Raw genomic sequence first — 19,027 nt, forward strand, 5'->3', positions numbered from 1 at the left:
TGGACTGGCTCTGAGCTGGTCTAACTGAGCTGGACTAACTCTGAGCTGGATTAACTCTGAGCTGGACTAACTCTGAGCTGGTCTAACTCTGAGCTGGACTGGCTCTGAGCTGGACTAACTCTGAGCTGGACTGGCTCTGAGCTGGTCTAACTCTGAGCTGGACTGGCTCTGAGCTGGTCTAACTCTGAGCTGGTCTAACTCTGAGTTGGACTGGACTGGCTCTGAGCTGGTCTAACTGAGCTGGACTAACTCTGAGCTGGACTAACTCTGAGCTGGACTAACTCTGAGCTGGACTAACTCTGAGCTGGACTAACTCTGAGCTGGACTGGCTCTGAGCTGGTCTAACTGAGCTGGACTAACTCTGAGCTGGATTAACTCTGAGCTGGACTAACTCTGAGCTGGTCTAACTCTGAGCTGGACTGGCTCTGAGCTGGACTGGCTCTGAGCTGGACTAACTCTGAGCTGGTCTAACTCTGAGCTGGTCTAACTCTGAGTTGGACTGGCTCTGAGCTGGACTAACTCTGAGCTGGACTGGCTCTGAGCTGGTCTAACTCTGAGCTGGTCTAACTCTGAGCTGGTCTAACTCTGAGTTGGACTGGCTCTGAGCTGGTCTAACTGAGCTGGACTAACTCTGAGCTGGACTAACTCTGAGCTGGACTAACTCTGAGCTGGACTAACTCTGAGCTGGACTAACTCTGAGCTGGACTGGCTCTGAGCTGGTCTAACTGAGCTGGACTAACTCTGAGCTGGATTAACTCTGAGCTGGACTAACTCTGAGCTGGTCTAACTCTGAGCTGGACTGGCTCTGAGCTGGACTGGCTCTGAGCTGGACTAACTCTGAGCTGGTCTAACTCTGAGCTGGTCTAACTCTGAGTTGGACTGGCTCTGAGCTGGACTAACTCTGAGCTGGACTGGCTCTGAGCTGGTCTAACTCTGAGCTGGTCTAACTCTGAGCTGGTCTAACTCTGAGCTGGACTGGCTCTGAGCTGGTCTAACTGAGCTGGACTAACTCTGAGCTGGATTAACTCTGAGCTGGACTAACTCTGAGCTGGTCTAACTCTGAGCTGGACTGGCTCTGAGCTGGACTAACTCTGAGCTGGACTGGCTCTGAGCTGGTCTAACTCTGAGCTGGACTGGCTCTGAGCTGGTCTAACTCTGAGCTGGTCTAACTCTGAGTTGGACTGGACTGGCTCTGAGCTGGTCTAACTGAGCTGGACTAACTCTGAGCTGGACTAACTCTGAGCTGGACTGGCTCTGAGCTGGTCTAACTGAGCTGGACTAACTCTGAGCTGGATTAACTCTGAGCTGGACTAACTCTGAGCTGGTCTAACTCTGAGCTGGACTGGCTCTGAGCTGGACTGGCTCTGAGCTGGACTAACTCTGAGCTGGTCTAACTCTGAGCTGGTCTAACTCTGAGTTGGACTGGCTCTGAGCTGGACTAACTCTGAGCTGGACTGGCTCTGAGCTGGTCTAACTCTGAGCTGGTCTAACTCTGAGCTGGTCTAACTCTGAGTTGGACTGGCTCTGAGCTGGTCTAACTCTGGGCAGCATAGAATGCTTGTGTTTTTCTCTGATTAATGATGCAGAAAGGTTCTGGAGTGTTTTCAGTAAAACTACATAAGATGGAATGTGTATCTGTGCGTTTTTTGGCTGCTATAAATTCTGGATGTTCGAACATCTCCCTCTCTATGTCAGTTAGGGAGTTCTGGATGTCAAATTGGTATGGTTCTACTGGATCTTGATGGTCAAGAACAATTTTGTCCCACCCATCTTTGGGGCTTTCAGCGCGATCCGGAAACTTTAAAATGAATCACATTTATTGCCATTTATCTGTGTGGCAGCAGCTAAAAAAACAAGTCTGGAACCAGAATCAGATTCAGAAGGAACACCTAAGGGACAGCCCAGAAGAGTCCACAGAGGATAACTGACATGTTCTGTGTAAGAGCAGAACCATCCTCGGCTGAGATTCTGCTGGGCTTCAGCTCACAGGAGGATGCTGACGTCACACACACCTTGTTGTTACAGGTTACAGGTGTGTTGTGTCGCCTAGCAACAGCTCTGTCTTATTACCAGCATCGCACGGAAGATAAACACACAGAAAGGATGGGCCGACACCCGAGTGGACCCAATGGTTCTGGCTGTTAACTGAAAGCCAGTCCAGATCAGTGGAGGCAGAACAGACAGAAGATCAGGTGTCATCCTGTGAGCTCGTTATCTGAACAAGCTGCTTGATGTTGGCTGCTTACAGACTGTGTGTGTGTGTGTTTCATGCTGCTCCTTTAGCATGGGGCTAACACACACTGTTAGCATGTTTAGCTAAACATGAGACACACGCAGAGGATGCATGGACATGAAGATCCGGGCGAGATGCCCCTGAAGACACAGCATCTGACACACACAGACTGCAGCAGCTTCAGCTGCTCAGAGGACAAAGACAGTTAATGAGACTCACCGAGCATCTTGAAGAGGAGGAGGAGAAGGAAGGGAGGTTAAGCAGCCATGTCCTCCTTCAGCAGCAGCAGCAGGAGGAGGAGGAGGAGGAGGAGGAGGAGGAGGAAGATGGAGGAGCTGCTGATCCTTTCAGTCTCGATGCTGAAGATCTGTCTATCTGTCTGTCTGCTGATGAAGCTTCACAATATCACTGCTCTCTCTCTCTGTCTGTCTGTCTGCCTCTATGTGACTCGCCCCCTCCCCCCCTGGAAGCAGTCGCCCCTCCCCTGCAGTGGAGCTGCCCTACTTCCTCCCATCATCTCCTCTCTCTGCTCATCGTCTCCTCTCCACCTCTCTACTGGTAGAACATGTATGATCTTAATGAAGTAACAACAGAGAACATGTGGTCTCCTCATGCTGCTGATCCAATATTCTCCACTTATTCAGCTGTTTGGATCCAAACACAAAGCTCCAGCCAGAAACTGCTGAAACCAGTAAAACAAGTCAACTGGATGGATGAATTTCCTCTGGTCCCCTGCCTGATCTGACCAGCGACAACATGTTTAGCAGCAAGTTGTCACTCAACCGCTGGCTGTCTAGGTGGTGTCCTGAAAACCATGTGGGCTACTTTAACATTCTAGGGAAAACCTGGTCTGATCCGGAGGGATGGGATCCACCCCAATTTGGACAGAGAAGCTCTTCTTTCCTGGAAGTTTTCCAAAAGTGCCAACCCAGGGTCCAGAGCAGGAAGGTGCGCAGTAGTTTACCACACCTTTCTGCAGGCTCTGGACCCACTTACCCACCCATTACCTCGTTGAGACAATGTCTCACCTACAGAAAAATCACAGATCTTTCCACGGCAAACATTCTACACTTCAGCCTTAAAAATTCATATCAAATATTAAATATATTATTTGGTGTTTTAACATTTTAGTGGCAAGTATATTAACTAGCAAAAATACATTTAATAAGAATATGTATGAAAAATGTATAATTTATCATTTAAATTGCTTCAGCCTAAACTATTCAGATATTATATTTATATTCTTTATCTAATTTTAACCCTAATAAACCCTACTAAAATAATTTTCAACAAACATTTTCATAAAACACATTTGAAGAAGTATCGTATTATTAATGTTATTAGGCCTTGAGATGGCTCAATGATCGGCAGCAATGTTGATTTTCATGCATCTTATTTTTTTATTGTCAGATTTCAATATCAACCTCTAAAAGTCTCCAGTAAAACCCTCCTACATGGATATTTTTCCACTTTAAATGAGTCGGTCTTTTAAAATGTACTTATGTATCATATTAACTATATTTTGGGTATTTTAACTCTTTGAAGGCCACTATAGTCACATAACACAAATTTAAAAAAAATCTTCAAACTATATTGCACATACACACCTACATTACAGACCATAAGTTTGGACACACCTTCTCATTCAAAGAGTTGTCTTTATTTTCATGACTATGAATATTGTAGCTTCACACTGAAGGCATCAAAACTATGAATTAAATCATGTGGAATTATATACTGAACAAAAAAGTGTGAAACAACTGAAAATATGTCTTATATTCTAGGTTCTTCAAAGTAGTCACCTTTTGCTTTGATTACTGCTCCACACACTCTTGGTATTCTGTTGATGAGCTTCAAGAGGTAGTCACCTGAAATGGTTTTCCAACAGTCTTGAAGGAGTTCCCAGAGATGCTTAGCACTTGTTGGCCCTTTTGCCTTCACTCTGCGGTCCAGCTCACCCCAAACCATCTCGATTGGGTTCAGGTCTGGTGACTGTGGAGGCCAGGTCATCTGGCGCAGCACCCCATCACTCTCCTTCTTGGTCAAATAGCCCTTACACAGCCTGGAGGTGTGTTTGGGGTCATTGTCCTGTTGAAAAATAAATGATGGTCCAACTAAACGCAAACCGGATGGAATAGCATGCTGCTGCAAGATGCTGTGGTAGCCATGCTGGTTCAGTATGCCTTCAATTTTGAATAAATCCCCAACAGTGTCACCAGCAAAGCACCCCCACACCATCACACCTCCTCCTCCATGCTTCACGATGGGAACCAGGCATGTAGAGTCCATCCGTTCACCTCTTCTGCGCCGCACAAAGACACGATGGTTGGAACCAAAGATCTCAAACTTGGACTCATCAGACCAAAGCACAGATTTCCACTGGTCTAATGTCCATTCCTTGTGTTCTTTAGCCCAAACAAGTCTCTTCTGCTTGTTGCCTGTCCTCAGCAGTGGTTTCCTAGCAGCTATTTTACCATGAAGCCCTGATTCACACAGTCTCCTCTTAACAGTTGTTCTAGAGATGTGTCTGCTGCTAGAACTCTGTGTGGCATTGACCTGTTCTCTAATCTGAGCTGCTGTTAACCTGCGATTTCTGAGGCTGGTGACTCGGATGAACTTATCGTCCACAGCAGAGGTGACTCTTGGTCTTCCTTTCCTGGGGCGGTCCTCATGTGAGCCAGTTTCTTTGTAGCGCTTGATGGTTTTTGCGACTGCACTTGGGGACACTTTCAAAGTTTTCCCAATTGTTCGGACTGACTGACCTTCATTTCTTAAAGTAATGATGGCCACTCGTTTTTCTTTACTTAGCTGCTTTTTTCTTTCCATAATACAAATTCTAACAGTCTATTCAGTAGGACTATCAGCTGTGTACTGTATCCACCTCCTGCACAACACAACTGATGGTCCCAACCCCATTTATAAGGCTTGAAATCACACTTATTAAACCTGACACGACACACCTGTGAAGTGAAAACCATTTCAGGTGACGACCTCTTGAAGCTCATCAACAGAATGCCAAGAGTGTGTGGAGCAGTAATCAAAGTAAAAGGTGGCTACTTTGAAGAACCTAGAATATAAGACATATTTTCAGTTGTTTCACACTTTTTTGTTCAGTATATAATTCCACATGTGTTCATTCATAGTTTTGATGCCTTCAGTGTGAAGCTACAATATTCATAGTCATGAAAATAAAGACAACTCTTTGAATGAGAAGGTGTGTCCAAACTTTTGGTCTGTACTGTACATATTATGTCTTTCTACAAGGACTTTGCATTGACTTCCATTTATTTCTATGGACCAATCCTGACCCTAATTTAACCGCTTTAACATTACACAATCACCTTTATGGGTGACCTCATGGATGAGGATGGATGGACTACGGTTCACTACGGAAGATGCCAGCGTCGTCCGCCATGAGCCTGGAACCAAGGGTCTAGGGTGCCCCAGGGGATGGACCGGCCACCGACCTTCTCCTTCAGAAGAGGGAGTCAGTTGCCTACCCCTAAACCTCACCCAAACTTAAGGCACAACTTAGTCCTAAACTGAACCCAAAACCAAAAACAGAGGTTTTTCTTATGTGGCCCAAAGCCTGGGAGCAATGGGTAGTATATTGTCACTATTAAGTGTGTGACAGCCTCTTTTGGCAAGGTCTGTTTTTTGCAGGTCCTTATCAGCTGTGGTCACCAGCCTGACTGGAAGCACCTGGCCAGTCCTCCCAAGATCTTAAAGCTAAATAAAAACTGCCAAAGATCCTTCTCTCCCACAAGAGACAGAGGAAAGCTTGTCAACACTGCTTCCTGCTAGTCTACTGAGACTACAGTAAGTTAAAAATCCTAAATATCATTGGCAAACTTCAGCTTTTTGAAAATCAAAAAACTAAATGGCACGTAGGCTCTCTTAAGGCTGAAAATCAATTTAAATAACACAAAAATAATGAGAATGAGGAGGAGTTAGCAACCATCTTTCAGTCCAATTTATTGGTTATTTCCAGACCAGTTAATATCTACAACTGTTTTAGATATCTAACCCTTTGGTTTCCTCATCCCAACTGCCAAGTATTTTGTACCGTCCACCAGGCCCCTATTCTCAATTTTTAGACAAGTTCTCAGACTTCGCATCTGATTCAGTGTAAAATACTGAGAAGGTCATTATAGTGGGAGAGTTTAACATTTATGTTGACACTGAAAGTGATAGTCTAAATATAGCCTTAAACACCATTTTAGACTCAATTGGCTTTGCTGAAAACATCTACAGACCTACCCACTCCTGTCTTCATCCATTTGATTTTGTGCAAATATACGGAAACAGTTAACACTCCCAACCATGCCCTGTCTGACCATTTCAACAACCTTTGAGTTCATGTTCATGTACTTGTTCATGTTTTATGTTTCAAGAAAAGCTCCTAGGAAGGAGCAGGTTCAACTGGAATCCCTCTGACGGCAAATCTACAGAACTCTGCTCCAAGCATCATTGCTTCCTCTTCACTAGAGCAGCAAAGGCGAGAAAACACGTGGATGTATGACTTTGCTGGCCAAGTTATACTACTTCTATGAAGAACCTTGGATTCCAAAAAGTTAATTGTGGCCTGTTGTGTGTGCATTCGACAAAGAAACATGGCAAAATTCTAAAATGGCGCTGTGTGTGGCTGCCTTGTGTTAGGTGCGCTTTGTTTTGTTTTGTGTTTTAATCCCATGTTCTGCTATGATTCCCAAAGCTCTTTCTCCAGAGAGGAGCTCTTGAACATCAGGGGAACAACTCCAGCAGATCGATTTCTCACTTTTCACACGTCATTAATGGAGTTATTGGACATTTTGGTGAAGGGCTAACTAGCTGTTGCGCAGTGAAGCGCCGCAAAAGGGGAAAGAGCCGGGTCAGTTGTGCGCCTTCGCCCACAGGGAATCCACACACCGCTACCGGCAATATTTCTCTCCAGTGTGTGCTCGCTGTGCAACAAACTGGACGAACTTCAGCTACAGGTGGGGAAAATCAGAGACTTTTATTCATCTTCTGTTCTGTGCTTCATGGAGACTTGGCTTGGTGATTCTGCGCTGCAGCTGGCAGGCTTCCAGCTTTTCGAAGCAAACGCACCACTGAACTCTCCAGCAAACCAAAGGGCCGAGGTATCTGCTTTTACGTCAACAGCAGCTGTACCAAAGTGACAGTGTTTTAGCAGGACTCTTCTAATCTTGAAGACTATCATTAACTGTGAACCGTTTTACTCCCCCTGTGAATTCCCTATGGTAGGTGTTTACATTTTACCCTAGGCCGACGAGCACAATGCACAGCACATGCTGGCTGACCAGATACTGTGGGTGGAGCAGACAAACCCGGACTCTCTGGTTATTGTTCTTGGTGACTTTAGCAAAGGAAACCTCAGGCAAGAATTCCCCAAATACAGTTTATAAAGTGTCCAACCAGAGAGGGGAAAACCTTGAATCACTGCTACACCACAGTAAGCAGTGCCTATCACCCCGTCCGCACTGCTCTGGGTCACTCTGATCACGTGATGGTCCACCCCATTCCTGCATACAGGTTGAAGATAACGCTCTGTAAACATGTGGTCAAGTCATCAAAGAATTGTCCCCTGAGATCCGGCTCCTATCCTCCTTTCCAACATTCGGCAGCAAAGCCCACGTCTTCCTCCTGCCACAGAAAACACAGGCGTGGAGCGGCTTCCAGCCGTCAAACTATTGAGGAGGAGGCCTCAATGTCCACTGCTGCAGCAGCTGCAGCAGCATTTCCCACGCCTTCATCTGCCACAGCACTGTCTCCCAGACTCACTGTGGATGCTGTGTTCTTTCACATCCTTCTCCTGAGTTAAAGGAGAAAGTGAGGGAGATGGAGGAAAATTATGAGGCAGCATTAAGGCAGTTATACTGCCGCCCACCTTCATCCACCTCAGACCTCAAGAGAGGTGCTGCAGCTAAGCCCATGCCACGTCTTCAGAGCAGTGCTCAAGGAGTCTGCCTCAACCTCCTCCACACACCACAGAGGGCGTCGTTAGAGGGACACCTCGGCTCCAGTCATCGAGGGTCAGGCCGACGCCTCAGATCCTGCTTACGCCCTTGAGGGTCTGGGTATTGCCTCAGCTCCTGCTCCCGAGGGTCAGCCAGACCCTGTTCCTGAGGGGTTAGAGGAGAAACCTATCCTCGTTCTAGTCTCCGAATCCAGCAACGAGGGGTTCAAGGACGAACCACTGCCTCATCCTGTTCCTGGTCTCGCTGTCGGGGGTCATGCCACCAGCTCTGCTTCAGCCTCCAAGGGTTCCCCAGGCACCATCTCTGCCGGCCTCCAGGTATTCGTATTTACCGACATCGCTGGCCACCCAGTTCTTTGAGTTATGGTTTCTGTACTGCTCCTAAACTCTGTGCCTGCACGGGACGACCTCCCAGTCGCCCGCCTGATCTCTGTGTTTTTGTTTCTAATTTAGAGGTGGTGCTGTAGTTGTTTAGGCTTGTTTTCAAAGAAACTTTATCTTTTCTTTTTCAGTTCATGGTGATTTCAGGTTTATGTTCTGTTACAGTTATGTTTCTTAGGTTTGATTAGGTTCTTGAATTTCTGTTTGGTTCCAGTCATGTTTTGTTTCCACTCCCTGCCTTTGTCAGCCAGTAATCAGCTTCATTCGGTCCACCTGCATCATGCAATCAGCCTCCTTGTTTAACCTGCACCCTGCTCCATATATACACTGTGTCTTTGTTTATTCCTTGCAGAAACATATCAGTTTGTTCTGTTCATGCTTGTTTCTGCCACCACCTACTGAAGTGAGTTTCATTTATTAAATCTTTATTTTCTACACCACTACGCTGCTTCCTGCTCGTCTGCATTCTGGGGTCACATCAGTCTTGACAAATGTACTATTTTTCCTTTGTTAGCTTAACCGCTAGTCCTGGATGTGATGTCATTACACCTGCCTTGTTTGTTAGCCATCTTGTGAGAGGCCATAAATACCTTTAGAGTTCATAACTCCATTCAGAACTATTCACTGAGGGCTGATTACACAACAGTAAGAATCAATTGTCCAGAAGGTTATTGATTTCTAATTCAGCAAATCCTTCTTTAAAATATTATTTTACTTATGTTTTATTTGACTTTCTGATTTGCATTTTTAACTGGCTGTTGAAAACATACAAACTGTTCTTAATTAGTTTAGTTTAAACAGAGAGCTGAGCCGAAAGCCGATTTATTGTTCGGTCTATGTTCCTATATGTCCCAGATAAGCAGAAGATGATGAGTATTTGGCCTCACTTCAAATTCCCTGAGGCAAACCTTGGTTCTTAAATGGACCTATTCACACTGAACTATGATATCACTGCATTATTTTATTGGTCCTGGTTTATTTCCTTGTTCCCTTTCTTAGTTATTAATTTTCTTATAAATATAGTTCTTATCTTATTTACTTACTAGTATAGTGAATGCTGAGTTTGTTAATTAAAGGATTTTAACTTGAAGTTGAATTATTTTTGTTATAAAATAATAATAATAATAATGTAAAAGTCTTGTATTTTGGAAAGTTGTTTTTGTTTGTTCTCTACTTGGACTTTCCAGGTCGGAGTTCTGAGGTAGATGGTCTGTGTGCAGGGCTTGATGTTAAAGAACACCACAGCTCCATTGTTCTATAACTTTCCTTTGGGATTAATAAAGTATTTTTGAATAGAATTGAATTAATGCCATGCCATATGAAGCTTGGATTAACAGGACAATACCAACAGACTGAGGGTGTTTGGCTAATGACTCCTGATCAGGTAGGGCTCTGATTTGTTAGTCTGATAAAGTTTTATATTGTAACTTTATTAGTAATTTTATTGATAATTAATTGTTAATTAGAATTATTAATAGCTAAACTTATCAATGTTAACAGCGGTGCTTTGTTTTTTTAGTCTCACTAAAAAGGTAATATTCTAACTTTATTAATTGTTTTGTAATTAATTGTTAATCATTAATTCTAATTAGTTATAGTTTATAAAACCCAAACCAAATCTATTGTTGCACATGAGTGTCGTTCGTTCAGCAGCTGGAAAATAAAACTAAACTGAAAAGGTGTCACACATTACCATTGTGTTGAAGCACTTTTCTGACACTTATTTCATGTGTCTTTAATGTGACCCTGCGGAGCTCCAATCAACGCTTGTTTTGGTTCTTTAATGCTGGCATGATTTCTGAAAGCTCACATATTTGCAGCATATTACCAAACTTAGGCTGTGATTTGTGAACAACTAGAGGCAGCTCAGAGAGAAGCTCATCTTTGCAGGTTTCAGCTCTGTCCTATCAACCTCCAAGTAGTGATCAGCTCTTGTTTCTGTATCAGTGAGTTTACCTGGTGCCAGCAGTGTTCATCGGGTTAGTCTTGATGCTGCAGTGATGCGACAGTTTGGGTTGAGAGCGAGTGCGCCGTAGAGACTGTTTGAGCCTGCGTGATAAAAACCCCTGAAGTAGAAGAAGAAGAGGAAAGCAGGTACCAGCGAGTAAGCTCTGAGCAGGTGAACATTGATCAATGATGTTTCAGCGACACAGACACAGTGTTTCTGGATCAAAAATCAAGTCAAAGAACTGATGTCGTCAGGTGACAGAAACTGGGCCAAGCTGAAGCAGATGTTCCACCTGAGCTGGTTCCGGTCAGATGCTGGTTTTGATTATTAATCAACCAGCATGTTATTACTGATCAGTCTGATCAGGTTCTCACCTGTAGGGGGACTCAATTAGCTGACCTGACGCAAACAGCAGCTCACCTTCTGTTACCATGGAAACTACAGCCTGTGTGCGTGTGTGAGGGTGCTCACCGTCACTCTAGTGGTGGGCGTGTCCATGATGACCCCACTGGGCATGCTCTGTCTGCGTGCTCTCTCCACAGCATCTGTAACACACAGGGAGGATCATGGGAATGTTTGTGGTCATCAGCAGTCTCAGAGCTGTTGTCCTGACAACTAGCATTGTCATTCATCCCCCTGACGACAGCAGCGGTCACAGGAGTGTGTTTTCTGAGGTCATTTATTGGTTTGTGTTTCTTCAGTTAAATCCATGAAATTATTGATCAGATGTTTTAGTAAATATGTACAGAAAACCAGACTCAGAATGAAAGTCAGACTTTCTGTGGTGATTACTGCCACCTGCTGGCAGCTGGTGTCACTAGGCCTCGTTCACACTGCAGGCAAATGTGGCCCAAATCAGATTTTTTTGGGGGTCAAGTGACCAGGTCAGGCTGTTTAAAGCTAGTGTGAACGCTCATATCGGCCCGTATCCGACTTTTTCAAGTCACATTTGAGCCACATTCATATGTGGTCCTGAATCCGACTCGGATCTGATCTTTTGGAATGTGACTCCAGTGGGAACGACCAAGGTGAATTAGATGTGACTTTGACGTCACTTTCCTTCGCATTCATCACAACTTTGTGGCGCCCAGCTGGAAACGGTAGCAGTTAGCGAAACAGACGGGAGGCTAGAATAGAACTGCACAGTGAAGAGACAGCAAGACGTTAGAGCTCGTTAATAAACGGTGATATATTTTATTCAAGCCTAATTGAAAGGCTCATAGGAACTGTCTGGATGTGGGAATAGTTTATATTGTAAAATTCGTAAACAACCCTTCAAACAGAGGACTTTAAAATGCTCTCGAGGTTACCGAGCATGTGATGATCCGCCCCTGCTGCACACACTGGATCGCATCAAGTCTTCTGGCTGTGGAGTTGAGAGGAGAGGCGCCGACATATATGATTAAAAGTTCTGAATAAACTTGGTCTCTGTAAACCTAACAGCCCTGCCCCACCATTGCTGTCTGTGTCTCTGGATCCAAACAGTTTGTTGTGCTGAATTGGCAGTCAGATCTCCCTAAAATGGAGAGTTTCACTCCTTTTATTCTCCTTGTTTACTGTTGTGCTGCGCTTGATGACGCATTATTGTTCTCATGTGCATGCGGGTCAGTTTGGAGCTGCAACATGTTCAATGTAATGGGAATGAGCACAGAAAAAAATCGGATTACTGGAAAAACCGGATTTGAGCATTAAGACCTGCAGTGGGAACGTAGCCTAAGATCCAAACGCTCAGGATCAACAACACCTTCAGGTCAGGCAATAAGGGTCTCTACAGCACAGCGCAAGCAAACCTGAAAAGAGGCATCAGAAAGCCAAAGTTGCACTAAAGGAGGAGCATCGAGGAACACCCGGAGAGCAACAACAGCAAGCAGGTGTGGCAGAGGATCCAGCAGCTGACCAACTACAAGACCAACCTCTGTTGTAGTGACGGTGATGCCTCGCTGGCAGAGAAACTGATCACAGGCAGCTGCACTACACCCTACATCCCACGGGAGCTTCACCATCACTGTGGAGGACATGATGTGAGGCGCTCACTGCAGGCTGTCAAGTTGAGGAAGGCTGCTGGAGCTGAAGGTATTCTAAGATGGGTGTTGAGGGGACTGCGCTGATCAGTTGGCTGGAGTCCTCACCAGGATTTATAACTTTTCTCTGTCCCAGTCCACTGTCCCGCCCTGTCTAAGATCCTCCATCATTTGCTCTCTGCCCAAGAAACCCCACATTTCCAGCCTTTATGACTACCAGGCACCACTGGTGCAACTAGAATTTGACTGCAGTGTTTGATAACTAGGATCAGTTGAAATGTATGGACTTGACTCTGTAACAATCAAAGTCTTTGTAAACACCTATAAGACATGTGTTGTAAATTTGTGGCAATATAAACTGAATTGAATTGAAATGATTTGAAAATCTTGTCAAGGCTCACGTCAATCCTCCTCAAAGGTTTCTACCACCCAGTTTGCCTCCAGGGCTAATAGATACACTGAGGATGCTGCAGCCACAGCCCTCTATGCTGCACTGTCCCATCTAGAACAGCAGGGGGAGCTACATGTGACTGCTTTTTCTGGACTATTGCTCAGCATTGAAAACTATCATTCCCCAGAGGCTGGTGGACAAACTGAGGGACGCTGGACTACCACATGTGGTCCCACAGCTTCCTGTTCCTGTTAATGGTCAAGAGACATCTCGGACCTCAGCCTCAGCACCGGCTCTCCACAAGCCTGTGTGTTGAGTCCCCTGCTCTACACCCTCTACACCTCTGGCGGCACAAACCGACACCACAGTGGTGGGGCTCATCTCTGGGGGGATGAGTCCACCTATCAGGACGAGGTGGAGCGGCGGACAGCCTTGTCCACTGAGAACAACTTGGTCAACATCTTCCGAGACCAAGGAGATTATAGTGGACTATAGGAGGACGGACATTTCACCACTAGTCAGCAGCGGGGACTGACTTCTTCTTCCTGGGAGTCCACATCATGGAGGACCTGACCTGGGTGGTGAACACCTCTGAGCAACTGAAAAAGGCCCAGCAGAGACTGCTCTTCCTGAGGGTTCTTAGGAGAAATAACATCCAGCAGAGACTGCTGGTGTCCTTCTTTTGCTGCTCTTCTGAGAGCATAAAGACCTACTGCATCTGTGTGTGGTCCACCAGCTGTATGGTGGCTCAGAGAAAAGAGCTACAGTAGGTCAATAACGTGACCCAGAAGATCCACTCCTCACACTTCTCAAAAGGCCCCCAAAAGCCTAGAACATCATAAAGGACAATAATGATCGGGTCGCGCTCTGATCTGGTACCATCAGGCAGACGCTACAGATCCATGAAAGCAAGAACAAGCAGATTCAACAGTTTCTATCCAGCAGCAGCTAAACTCAACACAGTCAGAACGTTAAGAAGATGGAACTGAGCTTCTGAATGTGAGAACATGTGCTTTTATTTTAATAGACTGCTTCTGTCTTTTTTTAATGTTACTTCAATTGTTTATTGTTCTGGGCTGCACGGTGGCGCAGTCGGTAGCACTGTTGCCTTCCAGCAAGAAGGTCCTGGGTTCAATTCCCAACCAGGGCCTGTTCTCCCTGTGCAGTCCAAAGACCTGCCTGTTAGGTTGGTCTCTCTAAATTGCCCTCAGGTGTATGAAGTGTGTGCATGGTTGTTTGTGTGACAGACTGGCAACCAGTTCAGGGCAGAGCCCGCCTCCTGCCCATAGACTGCTGGAGATAGGCACCAGCTTCACTGTGACCCGCTATGGAAGAAGCGGTATAGAAGATGACTGACTGTTTATTGCTCCATGCATGTGGTCCTTTCAAATAATGATGTCTGGGGAGGAGAGGTGAAGGCACTGTAGGACGCCGTCCCTAGATGACTGGAGTTTGACACGCCTGCCTTGTAGTTTTGATGACAAGTCATCTCCTATGAGCTTAGGTTGTTTAAATGGACAGCCATGATGTCTGAGCATGTCGAGAAGACCTTCATCGACAGCCTGAACAACCAAATCAACCCAAACTTTATTTAGACAGTTTGAGTAAAAGGTGAATGATGAACCACAGATTTTTGACCCGATGGCCTGGTTCTTCTATGTTGGACCGTCTGTTTGTGTAGCTGCTGTTTAGTTCCTCCAATCTGAACATTCCTTGCTGCACTGGACTGCAGATACCACACCGCTGAGGTTAGAGTCCAATTAGGGCCCAGTTAAGGTATCCAAAGGTTTGAAGTCCTTCCCTGATGTGTTTGTGTTTCTCGTCCTTCTGTCCTGGTTGGATCCTGTTCAGCTCGAAGCTGCAGAGTTCTGATGGCTGACCGTTTATATTCCACTCAGTGAATGGAAACTAGGTTCTGCTCCATATCTGGAGGTTTTCTAGAGACTTCAGTAGGTAGCTTTTCATCTACGGCATCCTCCCTGGTGAACTTGATGTTGTCCACTGAGTCCATCACTGAAGGCTTCCACTTCTTGGGCTTGGTTTTTGGCCCAGTGTGGTCCACATATCTAAACCAGTGGCCCAGTGTGGTTCCATTGTAGGAGTTCAGCTTTCCACTTTATACATGTAAAGAATGGCTACAGTGGGTGAAAGTGGGGATCACCATGGTACACCCATGTTTCTGTCTGTAACTGATGTCTGTGTATTTAACGTTTGTGTTGAAGAGACAGAGATCCAACATCAGTACACATCTGGTCTGAGTGAAGTTGGTCCTGCCTTGTAGCTGCTTGTCTTCTTGGGGACGTTGCTGACTGTTTCCACGGCATCCAGTAGAGGGCTGTAGGTAAAAAGGGGCGTGTCATCAAATGATACAAGCGTTTCCCCAGAATCCTGAAATCTGTGGAGTTCTGAATGTGATGTGAGAGTTACGTCCAAGTGGGGTTGAAATACCAGACAGGAGCTTAGTAGTGTTGAACGTAACTGAGTTAAAGCTGTTAATGATGGGTCTCATTGCTGCTTCTTCCCAGTGTATCTTTGAAAGACAATATATGCATGGAATGGTCTCACCAGGGTATAATCTGTGGTACCAAACTCCATCAATCACTTTGTCTTTTTCCAGGTTTTGTAAGCGGTCTGTGACCACCTTCTTATGATGTCCCACTGCCTTGTAGGTCCAAGGGTCAGACAATAATTCAGTGACTTGCAAGACTATCGCAGGAAAGTCACTGCAAACACTAAACAGAGCAGGTGGCCTCGGGTTTCATCTTTCAAATATCTGCTCTGCAGCCCTGACTCATCTCCCTGGTGGTTTTTTAACCAAATTACACCTGGAGGCATGTGACCAAAACAACTCACATGGCATCGTTAGGGACATGTTTGGATCTTCAGGCAACAACCACCCAAACATTTAGCTGAGTAGAGCGTCGCGCCAGTGACTCACCTGTCCTTATGGCGCTATTAGTGACCTTGATGGCCCTAGCAGTGTGAATGTTCTGACTACACCTTATAAGAATATTGCTTCCAACCATGTTCCCAACTGAAGAAGACTTTTGGATGAGAGCTAAAACATCTACAAGAAACAAGAGAGGCATTTAGGACTTTTATGACGTGCAGCTAATCAACAGTGAACAGTGACACTGAGGAGAAATCAACGTCTGACCTGTTACTCACCGAGGTGACCCTCACCTTTCTGAGAAAACCCCTTATTGGAGTCTCCTTCCACCACATAGCCACAGTAACCAGCCTCTGAGCTCAGATTATCAGATTAATTTTTCTGACATGTCGTCAAGATTAAGCTGTGGATCTGATCCCTGATCAGTCTGCAGACACAGAGTCCAGACCTCTCTTACCGTCATCAAAGTCGGGGTCACACATTTGTCTGTCCAATGCCTGATTGTCCAACATTTGTCTGTCCAACATCTGTCCATCCAGTTTTTCCATCGTCTGTCCATCCATCAGTCTTATACATCTGTGCGTCTCACTGACCGTCTTCTTCTGCTGTGACTTGTCTTCCGTACCTTTTTGGGTGGGGCCAGGAGCTGCTGAGGTCACGTGCAGAGTGTATCTTAGCAACCAGATGGTGCAGGTCTCCGCCCTCTCTGCGAGCAGCAGAGGATGAACCTGCAAAAGAAGATCAACTCTTAGTGATTAGAAGCACACTGCTGACATCATCAGGAATAATCATTTGATCAGCCATAAATTCTGTCTGGACCCGAGTGATTTCCCGTCTCCTGTCTTGTTACTGATCCTTAAAAATGATCCTTGGATGTTTGAACAGACCAATCAGATGTCACGCTGATGTGGTTTTCTATTTGGTTCTGGTTTCAGCACGATTTTAAATTCAGATGTCAGCTGCCCTCCAGAACCATCTGTTCCAGAATCTCCTGATCTGAAAACACATGTCATAGACATATATGTTCTAGAACCACCTGATCCAGAACCATCTGTTCTAGAACCAACTAATCCAGATACATATGATCCAGAACCACCCTCCATAAATGTTCTGGTTACTTCTTTAAGGTAACTTGTTAGGGTTTGAAAACCTTTGTATTGTTCATGTCTGCTACTTTTCCTCCTTACATGTCATAGAAAGAGATATAGGTCAGAAGAATGAGTTATGCTTTTATCAGCAACATCTAGGGACTGGTACGAGTCCTAACTCGCTCTATGTTTAAAATCAAGACACATGAACCCTAACCTTTCTGACCCCACACACACACACACACACACACACACACACACACACACCCTGAATGTTTGTTGAACTGTGTGTGACCAAGCATGTATAAATAAAGAGAGAGGGTGTTAACACTTTATAGTCTGTACTGCAGAGCTACCCTTGCAAGTATAACTGACTCTGTATCGTTCTTACCTCTGAGTTGACTAAATAATACCTATCATTAATTTGGTCCTTTGAGCCGGAGATTATAAGAACTAAACTGATTTTATCTTTCTTTGCAGTGACTGGAGGATCTCCGGGAACAGCCTGACATTGAGTTAAGCTCTGCTGCACAGCCGCACCTAGGCCTGGTGGCTGAACGTCCTGGTGTGTGACGTTCACATCTGGCCGGTGGGTTATCGTCTTACTCGACGCCAGGTGACTCTGGAGGTCCGACAGAGTCACCTAGAAGTCAACTCCGAGGTGAGACAGTTTTAAAATACAGTACATGAGATAAGAGTAAGCGCTATAGAAATAAAAGAAGAAAAGTATTTAAAAGTTGTTGGTAGTGTCTCGCCGGTTAAGGACACTGCATTGGAAAGGTTTTATTTCGCCGCAAAGAAATAATGATAAATTTAGGTAGTTATCTCGCCGTAAGGAGATCAGAAACGACTAGGCGCCGTAAAGTGAACTGGATAATTTGGTTGGTAACATTTCGCTGGAAGGAAATGAAATTAAGTGTTGTATAATAAGGGAGCTCATAAACTAAACTAGGTCGACCATACATATTTCTGAAGGGACATAAATATGTTAAAATACTAACTGTGTGAGTGATGTTTTGTGTGTTTGGAGGACTAAACATTTTGGAAGAATCTTAGTAGGATTCTGCTGGTCCTGTGTTTTCTTTTGCCCAGATTAAAAATACCTTTTATCTGGGACATTCATACTCTACAAATATATCTAGGTGAGAAGTTGCTCTGTATGATATAATGTATATTATTATTATTACATATTAACCATCATCTCTTAAAAAATGAAAGGAAAAAGTGGGGATGATTGTGTTAAATATGCTTTAATTTGGGAAGATAAGTTTGGTTTTTCACAGAGTGGAAGTTTGAGTGTAAATAAGTTAAATATTTTCAATAGTTTCAAATAAAACAGTTGATGGATGGAGATGAAAAAAATAAAAAACATAAGAAAAAGATTAAAAAGCACAGAGTGCATCAATTAAAGCGTTAAAGAGTTAAAACTTTCCTGCAGGAAGTTTCGTTTGTCTTAAATATTGCGATCAGTCGGAAAAGAAAGGAGTATAGTGCATGTTATGGTGGACAACTGACTGACTGACTGATAATATTTCTTTGTGCAAAATCTGAACCTATACTAAACTTTTCATCTGCCTCTCTCACACACATACACACATATATGGGATTTGAGTTCAACATCTGCGTTTTTGAGTCTGGATTTTAGAAACCTGCCCTTCTCCATGGCTACTCCGCCAGAGACGCTTCTCCAGCACGGCCTGAAAGAGAGAGATCTGCCTCTCTGTCTGCCTGCTTGCTGTAAATCACAGTGTGAGTTTCCACCAGAACGAAACTCAGAAGAAGTCTGGACCCACTGAGATGGACAACGATCCATGCTGTTTGCAAGAGCCAGAAGAGCGATACACTGGATTTATATTGAAAGCACATCTTATGTGGGCAGAAGAGAAACCGGAGCAAAGTTTCTTCTTTCTCCCTCCTGGAGAAGTTAAAGTGGACAAAGAATGATTGAATGTCTCACCAACAGACCTGAAGGTCCTGGTTGTTTTTTGGACTGATAGAGGACTGTGTGCCTGACAGTCTGACTCTGGAGCGATTTAGAAACTGATGGAGGTAACGTACAAACACACACACATTTGCATAAATCTTTTCATATTTTCTG

General features: G+C 44.8%; 1 protein-coding gene across 3 annotated transcripts in view; it reads right to left on the reverse strand.

Moving 5' to 3' along the window:
- LOC124878364 (disabled homolog 2-interacting protein-like) overlaps positions 1-19,027 on the reverse strand; it is a 44,906-nt gene that overhangs the window by 18,630 nt on the left and 7,249 nt on the right. Inside the window, exons 2-4 of one of the 3 annotated variants that reach the window (XM_047382266.1) lie at positions 16,467-16,569; positions 11,011-11,084; positions 10,548-10,657 (exon numbers count right to left, since the gene is read on the reverse strand). In XM_047382266.1, coding sequence (XP_047238222.1) covers positions 10,548-10,657; positions 11,011-11,084; positions 16,467-16,569 — 287 coding nt within the window. Of the gene's footprint in view, positions 1-2,452; positions 2,681-10,547; positions 10,658-11,010; positions 11,085-16,298; positions 16,405-16,466; positions 16,570-19,027 lie in introns of those variants that run through there. The other 2 variants (XM_047382267.1, XM_047382268.1) reach the window with 2 other exon arrangements.

The sequence above is a fragment of the Girardinichthys multiradiatus genome, chromosome 12, assembly GCF_021462225.1.
Source record: "Girardinichthys multiradiatus isolate DD_20200921_A chromosome 12, DD_fGirMul_XY1, whole genome shotgun sequence".
Classification (NCBI taxonomy): Eukaryota; Metazoa; Chordata; class Actinopteri; order Cyprinodontiformes; family Goodeidae; genus Girardinichthys; species Girardinichthys multiradiatus.